Consider the following 18,341-nt stretch of genomic DNA (forward strand, 5'->3'; position numbering starts at 1 on the left):
AATGAGGTGCCAGAACTGTTGTGAGTTTTGGGATCTGGAGGCGACTATTAGCGCTTGCCAGCGATTTTGCTGCCACTTACGCTTGGCTATTTTCTGGGCCTGCTTGTATGCAGTTTTGGCTTGTTGATAATTCGGGGGTAATACTAGGGCGCCAGAGAGTTTATACTCATTGTAGATAGTGCAGAGGTGCTGTCTAGCTTGTTTGCATTGCGAGTTAAACCAGGGAGCACCAGTCTTGTATTGGGTCCGGTTAACTCGGTGGGCCGGTACTGTGAAGAAGGATGTGAGATCTTCCATAAACAAAGAAAATACATTAATGATTTTGTCATGTCCATATGAGTCTAGATTTGAGGCAATGTGAGATTGAACTATCTCTTTTTGGAAAAGTTCCATATATTTTTGGGCCTGAGTTGGAGACCATTTTATTCCTTTCACTTGTGCTGCAGCATTTAATCCTATATGTGTGGGATGTGTAGCCTCTACCGGGTGCCAATCCATTGAAAGTTTGGCAACCAACGGGAGGTGGTCACTCAGTTGGACATTTTCTATTTTAAAATAAAAAGGATTTGAAAGTAAGTATTTGGAAACTATGAAGTAATCTAGCACACTGTTTGTAAATGCGCTCAGGTGGGTGAATTCACCGGGGATATCCGGAGGGCAGTTACCATTTAAAATGATTAAATTTAAACGAATTATCATTTGGTATAAAAGGACACCCGCTTCATTCACTCTGTTATCTTTTGACCGCCTCTGTACATAGAGGGATAGATCCAGATTTTGGTGGCCAGGAGTAACCCACCACTTAGCCTTACTCAATGCCTCCCAGTTTGCAGCCGTACGAGCATTAAAATCACCTCCCAGTACTGAAGGGGTATTTGGGTACTTGGTGTAACAAAGAATTAAGTGCTCTTCAAGCATTTCCCATTTAGAATGGAGGTCCGCTATTTGGCCTCCAGGAGGGAGATAAACATTTGTAATTAGTAACTCAAATTCCCCCCCGGAAATCAGGCCTGTGATGGCATAAGGGGGTAGTGACTGGACAAGTGTAAATTTGGCCTGCAATTTAAGAGAAATGGCAATCAACAAACCGCCTCTAGGGCGTCCGCCTTTAAGGGAGGGGCAGGCTGGGAGTGAAATGAGATCGTAGCCATTTATATCAATTGCCTCCTCTTCCCAGGTTTCTTGCAGGAGTATTATCTGAAATAAATTTATAAACTTCAAAAATTCAGGATCTAATTTTTTCCCCCTCCATCCTGCAATATTCCAACATAAAAATGCCAGGGGGGATTTTCTAGTCCGGCTATTTAGCAGTCAATTCGGATACAAGAGAGGTTCTTTAGTGGAGGGAGTTGCAGTTGCAAAAAAATCTGTTATTTTACTTTGGGAGGATGACGACAGAGATGGGCATCCCAAAGTGGTAACCGTATTAGGACGCTTTGGCTGTAAAGTTGGCATGCTTGTTCCGCTAGAGGTAGCTCCTTGTCCTAAAATAGTCTGTGATTCTGAAGAAGTTGGAGAGCGTAGAGGAGCATTACTCAAGGAGATGGAGGTTAAATCGGCAAAGACAGGATCTCTATTAGAATTGTCATTTGGAATTTGGATAATTTTGTTTATACGACCCATCGGGTCTTCAATCAGATCCGACCTCATATCTTGTACTAAGGGAATTCCTTCCCATAGAGGTTGAGGTGGTCGGGGGTCAACTATAGGATCAGATATTATGGAAAGGTTTCTTCGAGGTCTCATTTGCTGGTTGGGTGTTGTTCTATCCGGAGAGGGTGAGGATTCTAAGGTCGGCATGGATGAGTGTGTCGAGGTGGAATTTAGCTCTTGCTGGGGGGCCAAGACTTCGTCCTTCGCTGAGTCCGTCGGGGGGAGTGGGTCAAAATTTATTAAGGCTGATGTTGAGGGTCCGTCATGCAGATCAGGGCATAGTGTCGATGTTGCCCGGCGCGATAGAGCCTGCTGAAGACATTTGGATTTAGGCACGGGGCTGAATTGAAGGAGGTCCTCTGCTTCTGTCGACGATGATGGAATCAGCTTATTTTTGACCTTTACTTTATCATGGACACGTAAAAGCTGCGATTTAAGCGCATCGAGTCTTTGAATTGTTTCTACTTGTTCATCCCACGGGAGTTCGCCAAAAGAAATGATGAGCGCGCTTTCGTCCAAGGAAGTTTGTAGGATATCAGGTACAGGTGAAGGTTCATTAAGTGGACAAGGGGGTGTTGAAATTGGATGGGGAAGATGTAAAGCGGCATCTTTATCAAGTGTGTCAGGGCAGTCTGTACTTTGGGGCGTGCCATCAGCTACTCTGCATAATAAGGGTTTGATCATTTTATCCACAAACACCCTCGTTGGAATAATGCCAGCCATAATCAGGTCCTTTTTCCGACGTACGATGATGGAGGGGATCTTTGGCGAATGAAAAGCCAAAATCACCTTGAGGGAGCTGTCCTGCTGTACCAGGGGCAGGACCGCATGTATGTCTATTTGTTGGTTCTTGATCTTTAGGATTTTACTGAGGCATTCTTTAGCCCCTTCTAAGCTGAGCCATTTTCCTGTTTCAGCCCGGGTGAAAAGGCAGATTTTCTTAGGTTGTAGGACTAGTGCTTGTTTATTTAATTGAGGATTAAGGTGATATTTGTGTTTTCTCGCCTCCGTTTTAACTAAGAGGGGATGGAGAGCCGAAGACTTTTTAACGATGGACGAGTTTTGAAATGTTTTTAGTTCGGATGTTTTTAAGTCAGATTTTTCCACTTTCTGGAGATTTGATAATTGGAGAGATATCTCATCCATTTTTTTGAAAATATAGTGGAGAGTTTGAATAACCAAGTGTAGCTGTTCGCATCTAGGGCAATCCATCAGGTCAGGGGCTGTTCCTCCTTTCAGAGGGGTTTTGTTCCCTTTACTCGGAGAGTTCGATTGGGTCTTTGATTTGGAGGAACACTGGACCATCGCTGTAGGGGATAGTTCAAGGCCTTCTAGCGGGAGGAAGCGATTGTAGGTTTCCACCCCGGCATGGTGGTCTATTTGGTCATTCCCTCTTTTCCCCAGGTGTCTGTCAGTCCTTTTTAATTTTGGTTTTGGGAGCGACAAAGGTTCTTCAAGTTCTCTCAAACGTTTCCCATGACCCATAGCTAGCAAGAGTTAAAAGCCAATTCCTTTAAAATAAGAATTAAAAACCACCGAGGGGAGGAGCTGTAGAACTGGGGCTTACAAGGAGTTTATCAATGCCTTTGAAATAGGAAGATAACAAATGAGGCAATCTTTCACAGCTTGCTGGAACGGTAGGCTAATGGGTTCACAGCCTCCACTCCATCCCCATAAACTTTCCTTCTAAAAGCGTGCTTAGTTGCACACACACACACAGAAACTAAAACGACGTCAATCCACAATTTTTTATCGTTGGAGCCGGCGTCAACAATAAAATATATAAAATGCTGCATGTAAAAAATTCTTGCCAAGACGAAAGACTATCAGCTCTTCTGTGGGTTTTTTGCTCACAGTTGCAGTTGTACTAGGGAGGGGATACTTCAACAGCGAGAGTGGGAAGCACTCTTTGTTCCTCCGAATTGTGCCCTCTAGCTTCCCCGCACACACGGCCTAGTAGATTTAGAATCTTCGGAGTCTTTAGATGTTAACAGCCGGCAAGGGGGGCCATACAAGGGGGGCCGGGGGAGGTAGAATGGAGCAATAAATTTCACTGGCTGAAGCCGTAGCCACAGCTCTTCCTCACCACCTTCGGAGTTTATCGTAGGGCCCTCCGTGAGTCGGTCTCAGCAGAAAGGGAGTAGCTCCCAAGGCCTTGCCAGACCCTTATCAGGTTAGCAATTTGGTTTTTCTCCCGGGAGTTTATCTTAGCCTTGTTATGTTCCTTTAGGGAGTTCTACTCACTCAGCTGCAGGTTTTCTTCAGCTGTCAGTCCTTCTTTCGATTAAAAGGATAATAAAACACTAGTAAAATAATACAATACTGATGCGAAGCTCGAACGGTGCTTCCACTACCGCCGCCATCTTGGAAACATGCTGATTCCTGAACCGTCCACGGGCCAGATTTAGAAGGCAATTGGGCCGCATCCGGCCCCTGGGCCTTAGTTTGGGGACCCTAATCTATAGTCTCCATTGACTGGCAGAGCTTTCCAGTCTCTCAGACAGGAGTCTTTCCCCAGCCCCTTGCCAGGGACCAAACCAGGAATTTCTCACAGGTAATACATGTGCTTTGCGACTGAGCTATGGCTGGCAGTACTGCAGCCATGGGTAGGCATCCATTGCAATTGTCGCAACATGAACCTACATGGCAACTTTAACTTACCCCAGATCCTATGTAAACCAAAGAAGGATTTGTCATTCATATGTGTATTCCCAAAACATCTCCCAACACCATGCTGAACCTGAGGGCATATACATATTTTCATTTTACCTAGTGCTAGCTAATTACATCACTGCTTTGGACAAGGAAGCATATTTGTATTTCTCATCAGGGGAGAAGGAATTTGGCAAATCTGGGCTCTGGGCAATAGAGAACTGCATTCTTCTTGTCCTGATTATTGCTTTAGCACTGAATGACAAGAAGGACATAGGCTTCCTTCTTCCAAGCAAGCAGAGGATGAAAACATTCTGAACACAGAGATGCCCTAGAGGACCATCTGGAATTGATGGAGAAATGTAGCTGAGAATATTCCCAGGCCAACAATGACCACCAGGCACAATTCTCAGTAATGAGCGTGCATGAATGTAGAACACAAGCCTGCTTCTGTTCAGTGTACAGCACTCAGGCAGAAAGTTTCAAAGACAAGACAGCATGGTACATCAAAGGTAGTTCTCCTGGTAGCAATTATTGCCTTCCTTGCATTGAACAAACCTTGTTAGACTCCTGGGAGAACTCAGAGTGCATGAGAAAAGGAGGACAGCATAACTGACGGTAGAGAAGGGGAAGCCCCACCTCTCAACTTGATTTGGCATTGCAGTTGTGACAGGTACCTTCCCAAATTGTCAGTAGCACAGGTGATATGCTGATTTATGGATTAAAACAAATGTTACGCTTGCTGGAAAGCCCTTTTTAATGACCATGGGAAGAAATTAGGCAGAGAAGGGTCATATAGTCACACCAACATGTAAAAACACATTTTAAAACAAATGGCTTCCCCCAAAGCATCCTGGGAACTGTGGCTTGTCAAGGCTGCTGGGAACTGTGACTTTGTGAGGGGTGAACTACAGCTCCCAGGAATTATTATTTTTTTGTGTGTGGGGGTGTACTTTAAAGGTGTGGTGTGGATGAGACCTACGTAGGTTGTATATAAGCCTCTGAAATAAATAAATAAATAAATAAATAAATAAATAAATAAATGCAAACCGTCTCACCAAAAGGCCAACAGAATGCCTGCATTTATATGTTACAGGTAGCTGTGCATGTACACGAAAGCTCATACCTATGACAAACTTAGTTGGTCTCTAAGGTGCTACTGGAAGGATTTTTTTTTTATTTTTTTTTTACTGCATCTATATGCATAACCTATATTCACAGCCTTTTCAATGTCGTGTGCAAACAAACAAGATTTGAACCACACATCAAAGACAGTACTTTGTCAATGCTTTGAGAAGACAAAAGGTGTTGCTCAGCTAATAGGCATTTCACCACTCCCCCAAATACTGGATTCTTCTAGGGATTGCCCACTCATTATGTAACACATCTGCACCTCACTTTTTCTCTGTAGACCTCAGGGCAGTATACCCGGGTCTGCCACATTTTATCCTCCCAATTGCATACAATGATTTAACTATGATTTGCTTTGAGCATGGGTGGGAATCTGTGGCCTAGCTGGTGTTGTGGGACTGCAAATCCCATCAGCCGCAGCCAACATGACCAATGGTCAGAGCTCATGGATATGGTTGTCCATCACAGCTGGAGGGCTATCACAGGTTAGCCACCCCCTGGCCTAAAACCTTCAAATAAGCTTCAGTCCGGGACTCCCTGATCCTAGTCATCTGCACAGACACTTAACAGTATGGGTGCTGATGTCTCTGTGGTTGTTGCCATGGCAGCCCAAGTCTGAGAAAGAAGTGCTTGATGCCTTTTTGACAGTGATTCATCTAAGTAATGTTAATGGTTGGGGGGGGGACCACCTTTAGACCGTTGTCTACATTACTTCCATTGTGAAGCACATAATTAACATTTTCTTCTCCCCCCTCACACTGCCATTCCATACTTAACTGTGGCTACATTGACCAGCTGCAATCCCAGTTGCATAGGAGCCAATTCCTAGGGGCCATGGGGGCTTTGGCCCACATAATAAAGGGGGGTCAGGTCCCCACAAAGTTGATGTGCCTTCCCATTCAAATGGTGTGTGTGCACTGCATAATATGATCAATTGTGTGGGGTGGGGCTCACCTGGGCCCCCACAATATTTTGTTCAAGTTGGTGCCCCTGCCCAGTGCCCTCTGGCCTACCCATGCCATCCAAGGTGCTGCTGCAGAGCCTGTTTGCCACTGTCCTCCTCATCTGCCGCTCTCCTACAGCCAAAGTAAAGCCCTCTAGGTGCCTCTGCCCACTTTCTTTGCGAAGCAGGAAGTCACAGAGGCCCAGCAAACCTGCCTATGACTTCAGGGCTGTCAACCCGACTTGACAGCTCATGCTGGCTCACTGGGAAAGCCCCCTCCGTGGATCAGACTCACAGAAGGAAGATGAGATAAGGGGGGGGGAGAGAGCAAGTGAGCTAATCTTTTCAATCAAAGCATATCTGGAGTGTTGACATGTAATGCTCATGCAATTTTTTTTTTTTTTGCCTAACAGACTTAGACACCGTATTAAACTGGAGGGGCATTCATTGGTTTAACCAACAGCCTTAAAAAAAGCAGCAGCAGTAGCAGCAGCAGCAGCAGCAGCAGCAGCAGCAGCAGCAGCAGCAGCGAGGAATTCACTGAAAGACAGAACTTTCAACTCTTCCTTAAAAAAGGAAGGAAGGCCAACACGCTCCCTAACATGAACTGTTAACCGGGAACTATGGTCGTCACCACACTTTCTCCCAGCCCATAAATGCCAATGGAGCAACCAAATGCAATATGTCGTCCATTAAAATTTATTGGTGTTTGGCAGTCACCCATGCAGTTCAGGAAGCAATGCTGGGACTGCTTTTGCAGAGTGACAAGCTGGAAAGGTTGAAAGTGCTCATTTGGCAGAGAAACACAAGTGCTGGTCAGGCTAGCAGGTTGATCACCACATAGCCAAAAGCCAAAAACCTATGGAAGTCAGCTCACATAATAGTGGAATTTTGAATTCATGGGGAGCGGGGAAGACTCCCAAAAATCCTAAATTTAGTAAAGAGGTAGAATACTTCACGTGACAGTCTCCACCAGAGACACAGTGTGGGGGCCCAGGGCACAATTTTTTGAGGGGGCGCGCAATCAGCTGCCCCCATGACAGGCACAGAGCCCTGGCTGCTGAGGTGCAGAGGCGATATTTGAAAAGCATAGAATTTCATTTCAAAAATCAGCACGACTTCATAAATTAGCTGACGAAGGCATCCACATCGAATGAAACAGGGCCCTGTCTGGGTTTTCCCCCTGAATCGACTCGACACTTTGGCTTTATATATAAAACTCTTTCGTGAACAATACGGGGTCTTTCCCTGAATCGACTCAGCACTCCAGCTCTATATAAAATGACCCTTTAGAACACTTTTGGAATCGGTTTGATAGTTATTGTTATTGTTTATTCCCACCCCAGCTGCCCAGTCCACCAGGGGGCACAACGATTTCCCCACCCCGGGCACTGGCAATCCATGTTATGCCACTGGTCTCCACTGTGCCTCATTTCCAAGGCACACAGTTAAGGGCCAAGACCCCTTGGCTCTTGTTACTGCTCAGCAGGGATTGGGGTGGCCAGTAACAGTATCGAAAACTAGGAGAAGTGGGAAAGGATCTTCTTTTTTTTGGCAAGGAAATGCATATATGTTTTGGGTCTTTTGCAGACATGCAAGACCTGAAGTGCTCTTAAAAATAACTAAGTGTGATTGCATTGCTTATACATTTGTAGTCCATTGAAGCTTTTTGTAGATATTACCACTATGCATGGTGGTGTAGCATGTGGAGGGGGAGCAGGACTGAGCCTCCTGGCTCCACAAAGATGTAATGCTGCAGTGGTATGTGATAGGGGGCTGATGCTGTGTCACTTCATCCCTGCACCAGTGAATGAAGTGCCTTCACTGCCGGGAGGGCACCATTGTTCTGCCCCCTCATGCTGTTGTTTTGTGGCTCCATATTGAACATGTGCATGTTGATCAAATATTTCTTCAAAGAGGAAGTCTGATTTAATTGCTAGACTGACTTTCTGTACCAAGTCTTTTCAAGGTGGCATATAAATATTAACCACAACATTAAAACATCATCATCATCAATTCTAAAATTACAAAAAACAGCATTTAAAAATATACTACAGCTAGCCAAAAGCACTTATCACAAGCCAGAGCAATAAAACTACACTATATCCAATAAATATGCCTGGCTATTTGCCCTAGTTGTTCCACATCTGTACTCTGGGCTGGGGTGAAAGCAATTGAGGAAGAACCGGGGCAGAATGAAGACTTAATTTTCCATCTCTTTCTGAAGACGTGTAGATTTGTGCTTAGCTCCTTCCGAGAGTAAAGGCATTATTTATTTATTTAGCAGCATCCCTTGCATTTCCCGTGCCTGCTTCAAGAAGATAACTTCTTTAAAGAGCAAACCAGCTCTTCCGGCATTATCTGAAAATACTGTGGATGCAGAACACTTGTGATTCTTTTACCAACCATATAAGCCAAAATCGACTGGAAGAAGGAAAAAGGACAGAGAATTTCATCAAAATACTTTTTGTAAAAAGCTATTACAGTACAGCCTTTAATGCTTTCTTTCTAGAGTTCCACTTAGATCAAAGTTTAAAACATTCTGGCTCACCAGGCAGTTTTTTTTTTTAAGCATCTTGTTTACTGACAGAAGAGCATGTCGGCAGTGACTTTTCAAAGGCCTTCCTGCTGAGAGCTCACACACTGCGGCTTGACCCATCTTGTCACCACTCAGTCACTTTATAGTCTTCAGTTCCTCTCACCATCTGGTGGCATCGTGAGGATCATACAGTGCCTGATTCTGCAACCAGAGACGAGAAGAAGCTTCCAACAGCTAAGGATCCCTTTTCATTGCCTCTGTATTTTTCTACTTGCAGATCAAAGGTGCCACGGAAAAATCACTAGTTCAAGATGCTACGGTAGTGTCTACTGAGAGCAGCAGATGGACTTGGGTTGGGGAGCCTAAGTTTGAATCCACGGTCAGCCATGAAGTTCATGGGGTGGTCTTGTGGAAGTCTCTATCTACTAGATGTCACCCAGCTCCAGTTAATAATAAAACGTACACTGCTCCAAGCTCTTTGCAAGGAAAGGGAGGGAACAAGCAGGTTACCAAAATATCCTTTTACAGAAAAAAAACTGCAACATCTTACAAAATTGCCCAGCCATGTAGATACAATGAACAATGTACAGTAGTACTGTAACCAACAAAACGAGTCAAAACAGGCACGAGCTACTGTTATCCTATGTTATGTACAGACTGGGCACTTTCAGAACGTTACTGTTTCCAAAGAGATTCAATCACATACCAGCAGATTCACTCCAAGTAAAGCAGATTTAGTAGGCTACTCATGTACAACAAGCTTGCTTTTCTTCATAAAATCAGACTTTTTGCAAGAAGGAAAGTGTTGGGAAAATCACTAGACAACAATTGCTCAAGGCAACAAACGTCATATAACTTCCCACAAACAAATCAGAAGAAACAGTCAACATCATCTAGCTTATCCACAAATTTTGTGCAAACAAATCAGGATGAACGCTCAATGAACAAAGAGGGAAAGAGATGGAATATGAAAAGCTTGGGATCCTGTCATCTGACCACAAAGAGCCTCTAAATTTAGGGTCTAAAATATTGTGTAGAACATTGTGGAAAATACACCCTGATCAAACAGTTGCCATCCAGTCTTCTGAAAGTGTGTACCAATCTTTTTCACTGTTAATTCCCCTCGCCTGCCACATCAGGCAAAATCAAGGAAGTACTAAGCCACCAGCCAACCAAATAATATCAAAGACTGACCAATAAGAAAGCAAGATCCTAGTATATAAAGTTTTTTGCAGCAACCATATTGCCTATTATCATACCAGTTTAACAAAACCGTTCATGTTGTGAGCTTTTCACAAATCTTTGCTACAATCAGACGCTACTTTTTTCCTTGTCATGGAATAGCAATGCTGCTGATAAACACCCTGTAGTTGTACTATATTATTTCTTGGGTTTCTTGTTTTTGCACCTTCTGCTGAAATTTCAGCTCAGCTCTTTCCGCGACGATATGCAAACCAACGTTGTACAAAAATTAAGTTAGGGGCAGAGACCAAAAGAAAATAAAAAAACAAACGTCACTTACCGGCCTTCTCCTTTTCTGTAAAAATTGGCATGGCCTGCAAAGGAAGGAAAAGATGTTACATTTCTAAAAGCACAGTTTAAAAAAAATGGAGATGAATGATCACACATACATCTCTGCCTCTCAGTATTCTTTCAGAGATCCATGTGAGATAAAATTAACACAGTTGCTGGTTAGGAGTGGCATCACGAGGCAGTCTCTGCTCACAACCTACGCATGTTCATTAGTTCATTTGGGTCCCCCCTCCCCCCCAATGTATAACAATACCTTCGCCTGCTTATTTGTCTGCCTGAAGCTTCCTGTTCATCCATCCAGCCTGGCAGAAGCTCTCCAGGGTCTCAGGCAGAGATCTTTCACTTCACTTGATACCTGATCTTTTCCCAGCTGGATCTGCCACCTGAACCTGAGACTTTGTGATTGTGAAACATGTGCTCCGCCACAGAGCGATGGTTCCCCCCCCTCCCGACATCTCACACAAGCAAACAAACCAATGTGCGAAAATTCCCTTTAAAAAGCTTTATTTTCTCTTTCTCAAAGCCCTCCTGCACAGATGTGTCTGCTAACGAAGCTAAAATATTACACATAATGGGGCACCGTTGTTCTGCATGTGGCAGCCCAAGAAAATATATGTACAGCTGTGTTAGATAACAGTCATTTATAATGGCATAGATGCTTATTCTCTCCCAATAAGTGGATTAGCATTTGAAGAAGAGCAGATCTCTCTCCCCCATAGTCTCTCTCCAGTGAGTCATTACCAGATTTTGCTCCCATGTCCTCAGCTGCACCAAAACATGACATTCACGAATTCACAATGGCTAATGTCTGTGATATGTATGCTTACTTGAATGTAAGTCCCACTGTTTCCCGTAGGACTTTCTTCCAGGTAAGTTGATGCAGGACTGCAGTCTTAATTTTTTTTATTTGTATTACAAAGAGTTCAACATAAAAAAAGTATGGAAACCCTAGTAATTTAGCTCAAAGCTATAATATTTTGAGTATACTCTAAAACTGACACACACTATAAGCTGATTCCATGAACTTCCTGGTCAATAGTCCATATAAACCATGGATGGGGAATCTGTTGCCCTCTAAATATTCTTGGACTCCAACTCCCTGGTCAGCATGGCAAACAGAGAGTTGTTGATGGTCTCCCATAGAGTTCTCCAGTCCTGCCATAGACAAATGGATCAAGGTAGGTTAACAAATCAGTTCCTAAAGTGAAGGTGGATAGATCACAAATCCAGAGCCTTTTCTCAAGATGCGTAGAAGCAAGGCAAGAAGTGACAGGGAAAGAGTCTTTTCTGTGGTGGCACCCCATTTGTGCAACTTTCCGGACATCTGGTGCCATGTCTTTAATTCCTTCAGCATCAGGCAAAGACTTAATTGTTTAAAGTATACTCAGCCCTTTTCAGTTCCATCTGCATTTACCAGTAAGTTGCTGCCATTTACTTCTTTGAGTCTCTGCTTTAGTGTTTTACTGATATTTTATATGTTATTGTTTCATTGTTTTTAAAATGGGAGTTGCTCCCAATTTGTGAGGGATGTACGGTAAGTACATAAGTAAGTAAGTAAAAGAAAGAATTTCTGGACGATACCTGAGGCAGTTTAATCTCTGAAGCGGAACAGTTTCTATATTGCTCTGAGATTGGAGGACGAATGGGGGAGATAAAAAAAAAAACCACACACCTCCTGGTGAAGTATTTATAGTCTTGGGACTAATATAGTCCCGCCCTCTATATTTGACAAAGGTGGACATTGGGACACAGAACGCTGAATGGATTACTTGTGCGGATGTTGCAGATCTCTGCCCCACACTGCAGCGGTGTGATGTAGGGAACCTAAATATTTTACTTTGTGGGCAGAAGATCACAGTCTCTGGGACTGCTAATCCATTTATATCTTCCTATTATAAAACAAGACACATTGTAAACTGAGCAAAACTCCCAAACACTTCTGCATGTCATTCAGACTTCTTTGGGTGACAGATCATCACCCAGAGACTATGCCTATAAAAGCAGGAATAAGAAGCAGGAATAAGAAACCCTGGGCAGCATGGTCAATGGTTAGAGTTAATGAAGATTGTAGTCCAGAAATGTCTGGTGGGCTACAGGTGCCCCATGAGACAAAATGCAGTCACTACAACTCTGGTTTTTCTTCATTTGCCTCTTCAATGGCTTATCAATTGAGTGGAGAGCACAATATTTGTGTCACACATGACATTATAGTGCAGAGAAGAGCGGGCGCAGCAACTGCAACTTTCAGTAGCCACCACATATCTCCAATACAGTCTAATTTTGCCCTCAGGGGCATGCAGGCCTCCCACAGTACATCTTATGAAAACTGTTTTGTTGTTGTTCCTTTGAAATCCCCCTGCTATTTCGCAAGAAACGCCAAATTTGACCTTGACATTTCCAGTCAATAAACCATTTGATTGAACCAGTCGAGGTCAGAAGGTCTGAGCATGAAACACAGAAAATAAGATAGTATATTGCGTCATTTAGACCAAGCAAATGAAATGTCAAAAAGATCAACTATTCAAACATTTGTTGAAATGACAACATGTTACTCCCTTCTGCAGCCCCTATGTACTTTCATTAAGAACTAAGAATATCAACCAAACTATTGGATAAGTATTATTTCCCTTAAAAACGCAGCAAGGAGTGAAAACATATTATTCCACCACTTCTTCAGGCAAGCAAGCCCCATAAAACTTAAGGGCTTTTTTGTGGGGAAGGAGTGGCTAACATACTATCAACCCAGCAGGATAACATGCCTTATTGTAACTTATGAAAAATGCTTGCAGCTAAAACATAGCTTTGAATTCACTATGGACCTTCCTCGATAGTTTCCATATGCTTTAAATTAAATGCATTCCCAGGAAGTGATTTAACATTTTTGGCAAAAGAGCAATTAAATGGGATTTTCCTGCTCAGCCAGATGGGTCCAGTGCAGCTTCGCATTATTCCAAACTCCTGATGAAACAAAAGAACTGCACTAATAACTTCCACATGATCAAATTATACACTTTTGTTTAAAAGAATCTCCTTCTAGATCTTTTATATTTCACACATGTGACACTGAAACTCAAAACAGAATTACTAATTATGTCGTCACTATTTAAAACCGCTCGTTCTTATTTGTTCATATCTGTTGCAGTTAGCTAACACTGCACAGTAACTATTAGGGTTGTCAACCATTTTTTTTAAAAAAAAACAAAACGGTAGTTCATTAATCGTCTGACCATTTAACTAAATACAGTCGTACCTTGGATCCCAAACGCCTTGCGAGTCGAACGTTTTGGCTCCCGGATGCCGCAAACCCAGAAGTGAGTGTTCCGGTTTGTGAATGTTCTTTGGAACCCAAACGTCCGACGCAGCTTCCACGACTTCTGATTGGCTGCAGGAGCTTCCTGCAGCCAATTGGAAGCCACGCCTTGGTTTCTGAACATTTTGGAAGTCGAACGGACTTCTGGAACAGATTCCGTTCGACTTCTGAAGTACCACTATAGTCAATTTTGCTTCAAATACATGACTGAATACTTCCGACAGGTGCCATTTCCCTCCTCTGCCGCTGCCACGATGAGGCCACTGTTGCTGAAAAGCTCGATGAGGCCCAGTGATTCTCCTGATACACTTCCTGAAGCCAGTGCCACACTGGAAGTGCACTTCTGCCTGGCTTCTTGAAGCACGTCAGTGGGAGCAGAGGGCCCCCAGGCCTCAGCAGAAGTGTGGTGGAGGCCTTGCAGAGCTGGCGTTCCCTGGCAGAGACCTGGCAGAGGCGACAGCAGAGGAAGTGGGACATCACAGATTGATCTAAGAAGCTGGGGTGGCTTCTGTCAACCAGTGATGTCCTGGGGAAATTGAGGCTATTGGATGTGAAACCCAATAACTTTTTAAAACCACAAATGTTCTGGTTTGTTCTTGTCCCACCTTTGTTGTCCCTACAGACAGCAATAATGTGGTAGAATTGCAGAAGAAATTGAAGCAGAATAAACCCACCACTAACGTGCTATTATTGTGTCAAGGCCATGCTGCAGAACATACGCTAGGCTTGCCATACGACAGGAAAATTCCTGCTATGCCCTGGTTTCCAGGTTTAAAAATGGCATGGGGGGGGATTTTGCTGAATCGGCAAAATGTTAGGGAAAAGCTGGATGTATGGCAATGGAAAAAGCAGCTGAAACAGCTCAAAAAGCTTAAAATCACTAATTTTGGGTCAGGTTTCCAAAAAAGCTTAACAGGTGTCAGGAACCCTAAACATACCTTCAATAGAACACCAGTCTGATGGGCCCATAGGCAACTCTACTGTGGAAATGCAGTTCAGATGGCTATCTCCAGTTCTCACTTTGAATTATTGCATGTGGCACATAGAAACTGAGCAGACCTAACCTTTCTGAGATGGCATCATCACCATACTGGATAAACCTGCATCTTATTTTATATTGGCTTGCCATGCAGCTATTAAGAAGCATTGCTTCCTCCAGAAAGTATTCATCACACAACTGAGGCAGTCCTATCTATCGTTTCACCTGCTTCCCAGCCAAAGAGGTCCCTGAAGCAAAGTACAGACAATAAAAATGATAAAAAAAACAAGATCATAAATCAAGAACTAAAGGCATGATAAAGCAGAGCCAAGCTTAAAACTCAACTGGCTGAAACAGAATATTTAAGTCATAAAAGCCTTCCTAAAACAGAAGGCTTTTTCTTTGCCTCAGTGCTCAGGCCACCTGTGAGAGCACAAAACACCGCAGAGTTTACCACCACAGTGGTCCTTAGACATGCCCTCCAATATTTGTTCAATGAAAATAGGGATGTCCTGTTGTTGTTGTTGTTGTTGTTGTTGTTGTTGTTGTTGTTGTTGTTGTTGTTTTATTTATACCCCACCCATCTGAATCTGACTGGGTTGCTCCAGCAAATCTGGGCAGCTTCCAACATCAGATTGATGTTAATGTAATTGCCAAGGACCCCCCCCCCAAGAATCCTGTGATTAATTGTTTGCCTCTCTTTTACAGATCCCCAACCCACCCATTTCCACGAGGAGGCATTCCTTGAGATTTCCAGAGACCACAGCATTTATGGTCAAAAGGTTTAAAACAACACTTTGAACTAGACCAAGAAACTTACTGGTACCCAGTACAATTACTTGAGAATTGGCGTTAGGTGTACCCTTCAGCAACCTAGCTGCAACATTTTGGAAATGCAGTACTGTAGTTGCTGAACACATTCCAATAGGTTGCCCACACTGATTGCATTGCAGTAGTCTAGCATTTACCTGAGCGTTCCTTACAGCAGCTTGGTCTTCATTGTCAAAGAACAGACACAGTCAGCATACGGAAGTTGGAAAAGTCATTGCTGGCTAGAATTGAGCTGCAAAGATGGACTGGGGAGGGGCCAGAGGCATAGGTCCATGGCAGATTATCTGCATTGCCTGCAGGTTCAATGCCTGCCATCTCCAGGTATGGGTTGGGCAGCACCCAAGTCTGAAACCCTGGTGAGCTTCTGGTAGTCAGTGTAAACAATACTGAGTTAGATGAACCAATGATCTGACTCAGGCCCCATCTACACATTTAAAGCAGTAAAGGTAAAGGTAAAGGGACCCCTGACCATTAGGTCCAGTTGTGACCGACTCTGGGGTTGCAGCGCTCATCTCGCATTATTGGCCAAGGGAGCCGGCGTACAGCTTCCAGACCAGGTCATGTGGCCAGCACGACAAAGCTGCTTCTGGCAAATCAGAGCAGCACACAGAAACGCTGTTTACCTTCCTGCTGTAGCACTTTGACCGGCTTTCAAACTGCTAGATTGGCAGGAGCTGGGACTGAGCAACGGGAGCTCACCCCGTCGCGGGGATTTGAACCACCGACCTTCTGATCGGCAAGCCCTAGGCTCAGTGGTTTAACCCACAGTGCCACCCACGTCCCTTTTAAAGCAGTAAGGTAAAGGGACCCCTGGCCATTAGGTCCAGTCGTGACCGACTCTGGGGTTGCACGCTCATCTCGCATTATTGGCCGAGGGAGCCGGCGTACAGCTTCCAGGTCATGTGGCCAGCATGACAAAGCCGCTTCTGGCAAACCAGAGCAGCACATGGAAACGCCGTTTACCTTCCCGCTGTAGCGGTTCCTATTTATCTACTTGCATTTTGACGTGCTTTCGAACTGCTAGGTTGGCAGGAGCTGGGACCAAGCAACGGGAGCTCACCCCGTCACAGGGATTCGAACCGCCGACCTTCTGATCAGTAAGCCCTAGGCTCAGTGGTTTAACCACAGCGCCACCTGGGTCCCTCTTTAAAGCACTATTATACCCCTATTTAACAGTCAATCCCTCTCCCCAGGGAACTTGGAAAATTAAAGCTCTATGAAGGAAACAGGGATCTCCCAGCAAGTCACAGCATCCTTAACAAACCACACTTCCCAGGGTCCTTTGGGGGAAGCCAGGACTGTTTTAAAAGGTATAATACTACTTTAAATGTACAAATTCAAGCGCCATACAAGGCTATGTTCCCTATAAGTCATGTTGGAATAATGAAGCATGTAGGAGGCGCATTAGATTAGCCATCTAATAAAGGAGGAAACATGGAGCATATATTATCTATGAGTCACCCTCATCCCCGCCCCCTCAACTGTTTCTAATATTAAATATGAAGCAGATGCAGATCAATGGCGTTGTGGATTATGAATATATTTTAATAACATGAAACAACCATTTTGGGTCTCAAGATAGATATTCATTCACGAGGCAATAGAAATAGCCCAAATCAATAGAGTCATGTCAGAACCATGTGTAAAGTACTCTAGAGGCTTTGCAATAAACTTTAAAGATTTCATGAGAACATCACATTTGTAGTTGCTGAAATAAGAAGGGAACATGAGATTTTAATTACCAGCCCTTAAGATACAAGTAGGCTTTTTATTTTCTAACAATTAAATTTGCCAGATTTTTGGGTTTTATTGATGCGTTTGTGATTGTAAAAAAGGTTTTGCAAGATAAACATTAGCTAAACTAATGACTTTGAGCTCAAGAGGAGGAAAAGATCTGCTGTTGCATAAATGAACCCCAACAGAACCTTCGCTGATGGATGAAAAGCATTAGGTCTCTAGAGGACGGTCCCTTTCTAAGGAAAACATGTCAGATCTTAGTTTTGGTAGTCTGCTCTCTCTGGGAAGAAAGAAATACAAAAGGCTGGACTGCAAGTTAGACAAATTCCGTTTCTACAAATTTTTATCTAGTGCTGCTGCGTGAACAACTAGCTGGCTGCTTTTCACATACAAGCAATTTTAGCCCAGCAATTAAAGCTGGCCTGGTGAGGTCAGAATACTTGCTGGAGAGACTAAGATATACATATATAGATATAGACACTGCAACATTGTGGCTAGTGCAGCATCTGCCAAGGATTGGGGGTCACAAGCATGTTGTACACAGGCAGATATCTACCCTCTATTCCCTTTCAAACACAATTCAAGGTGGGGCACCCAGAAAAATAGACAAGAAGAGGCAGAGTTCTTGAAAGGAGAAAGGAAATTCCGACTAATCATACAGAAAACATTTCTGACAGTAAGAACAATCTCCTTTGGGAGGTGGTGGACTCCCCTTCCTTAGAGGTTTTAAGCAGAGCTTGGAAGCCATCTGCCACGGATACTTTAGCTGAGATTCCTGCATTGGAGGGGGTTGGACTAGATGACCCTTGGGGTCCCTTTAAACTCTACAATTCTATGATTCTTGCACCTTTAACTGATGTTACACACAACTACTAAAGCTACAGGAGCCCCGTCCTCTTTTTCACCTGGCCACACTAATTCAAAGTGTTGCTTAAAACCCATAAATCCCTAATTGTCCCTAAACTGTGATCTCCAGCATTTGCTGAGTATGTTTTCCCTTTAAGAAGAACTGTTTGCCTAGGTGGACAATGTC

The 18,341-nt window shown here is 43.7% G+C and overlaps 1 protein-coding gene across 5 annotated transcripts in view; it reads right to left on the minus strand.

The window, feature by feature from the left end:
- Nucleotides 1-18,341, minus strand: part of DLC1 (DLC1 Rho GTPase activating protein) — a 296,053-nt gene that overhangs the window by 191,995 nt on the left and 85,717 nt on the right. For all 5 annotated transcript variants that reach the window (XM_060278816.1, XM_060278815.1, XM_035114152.2 and 2 more), the window contains one exon: nt 10,441-10,474. In XM_060278816.1, the coding sequence (XP_060134799.1) occupies nt 10,441-10,474 (34 nt within the window). The remainder of the gene's footprint in view (nt 1-10,440; nt 10,475-18,341) is intronic.

The sequence above is a fragment of the Zootoca vivipara genome, chromosome 9 (assembly GCF_963506605.1).
Source record: "Zootoca vivipara chromosome 9, rZooViv1.1, whole genome shotgun sequence".
Lineage (NCBI taxonomy): Eukaryota > Metazoa > Chordata > Lepidosauria > Squamata > Lacertidae > Zootoca > Zootoca vivipara.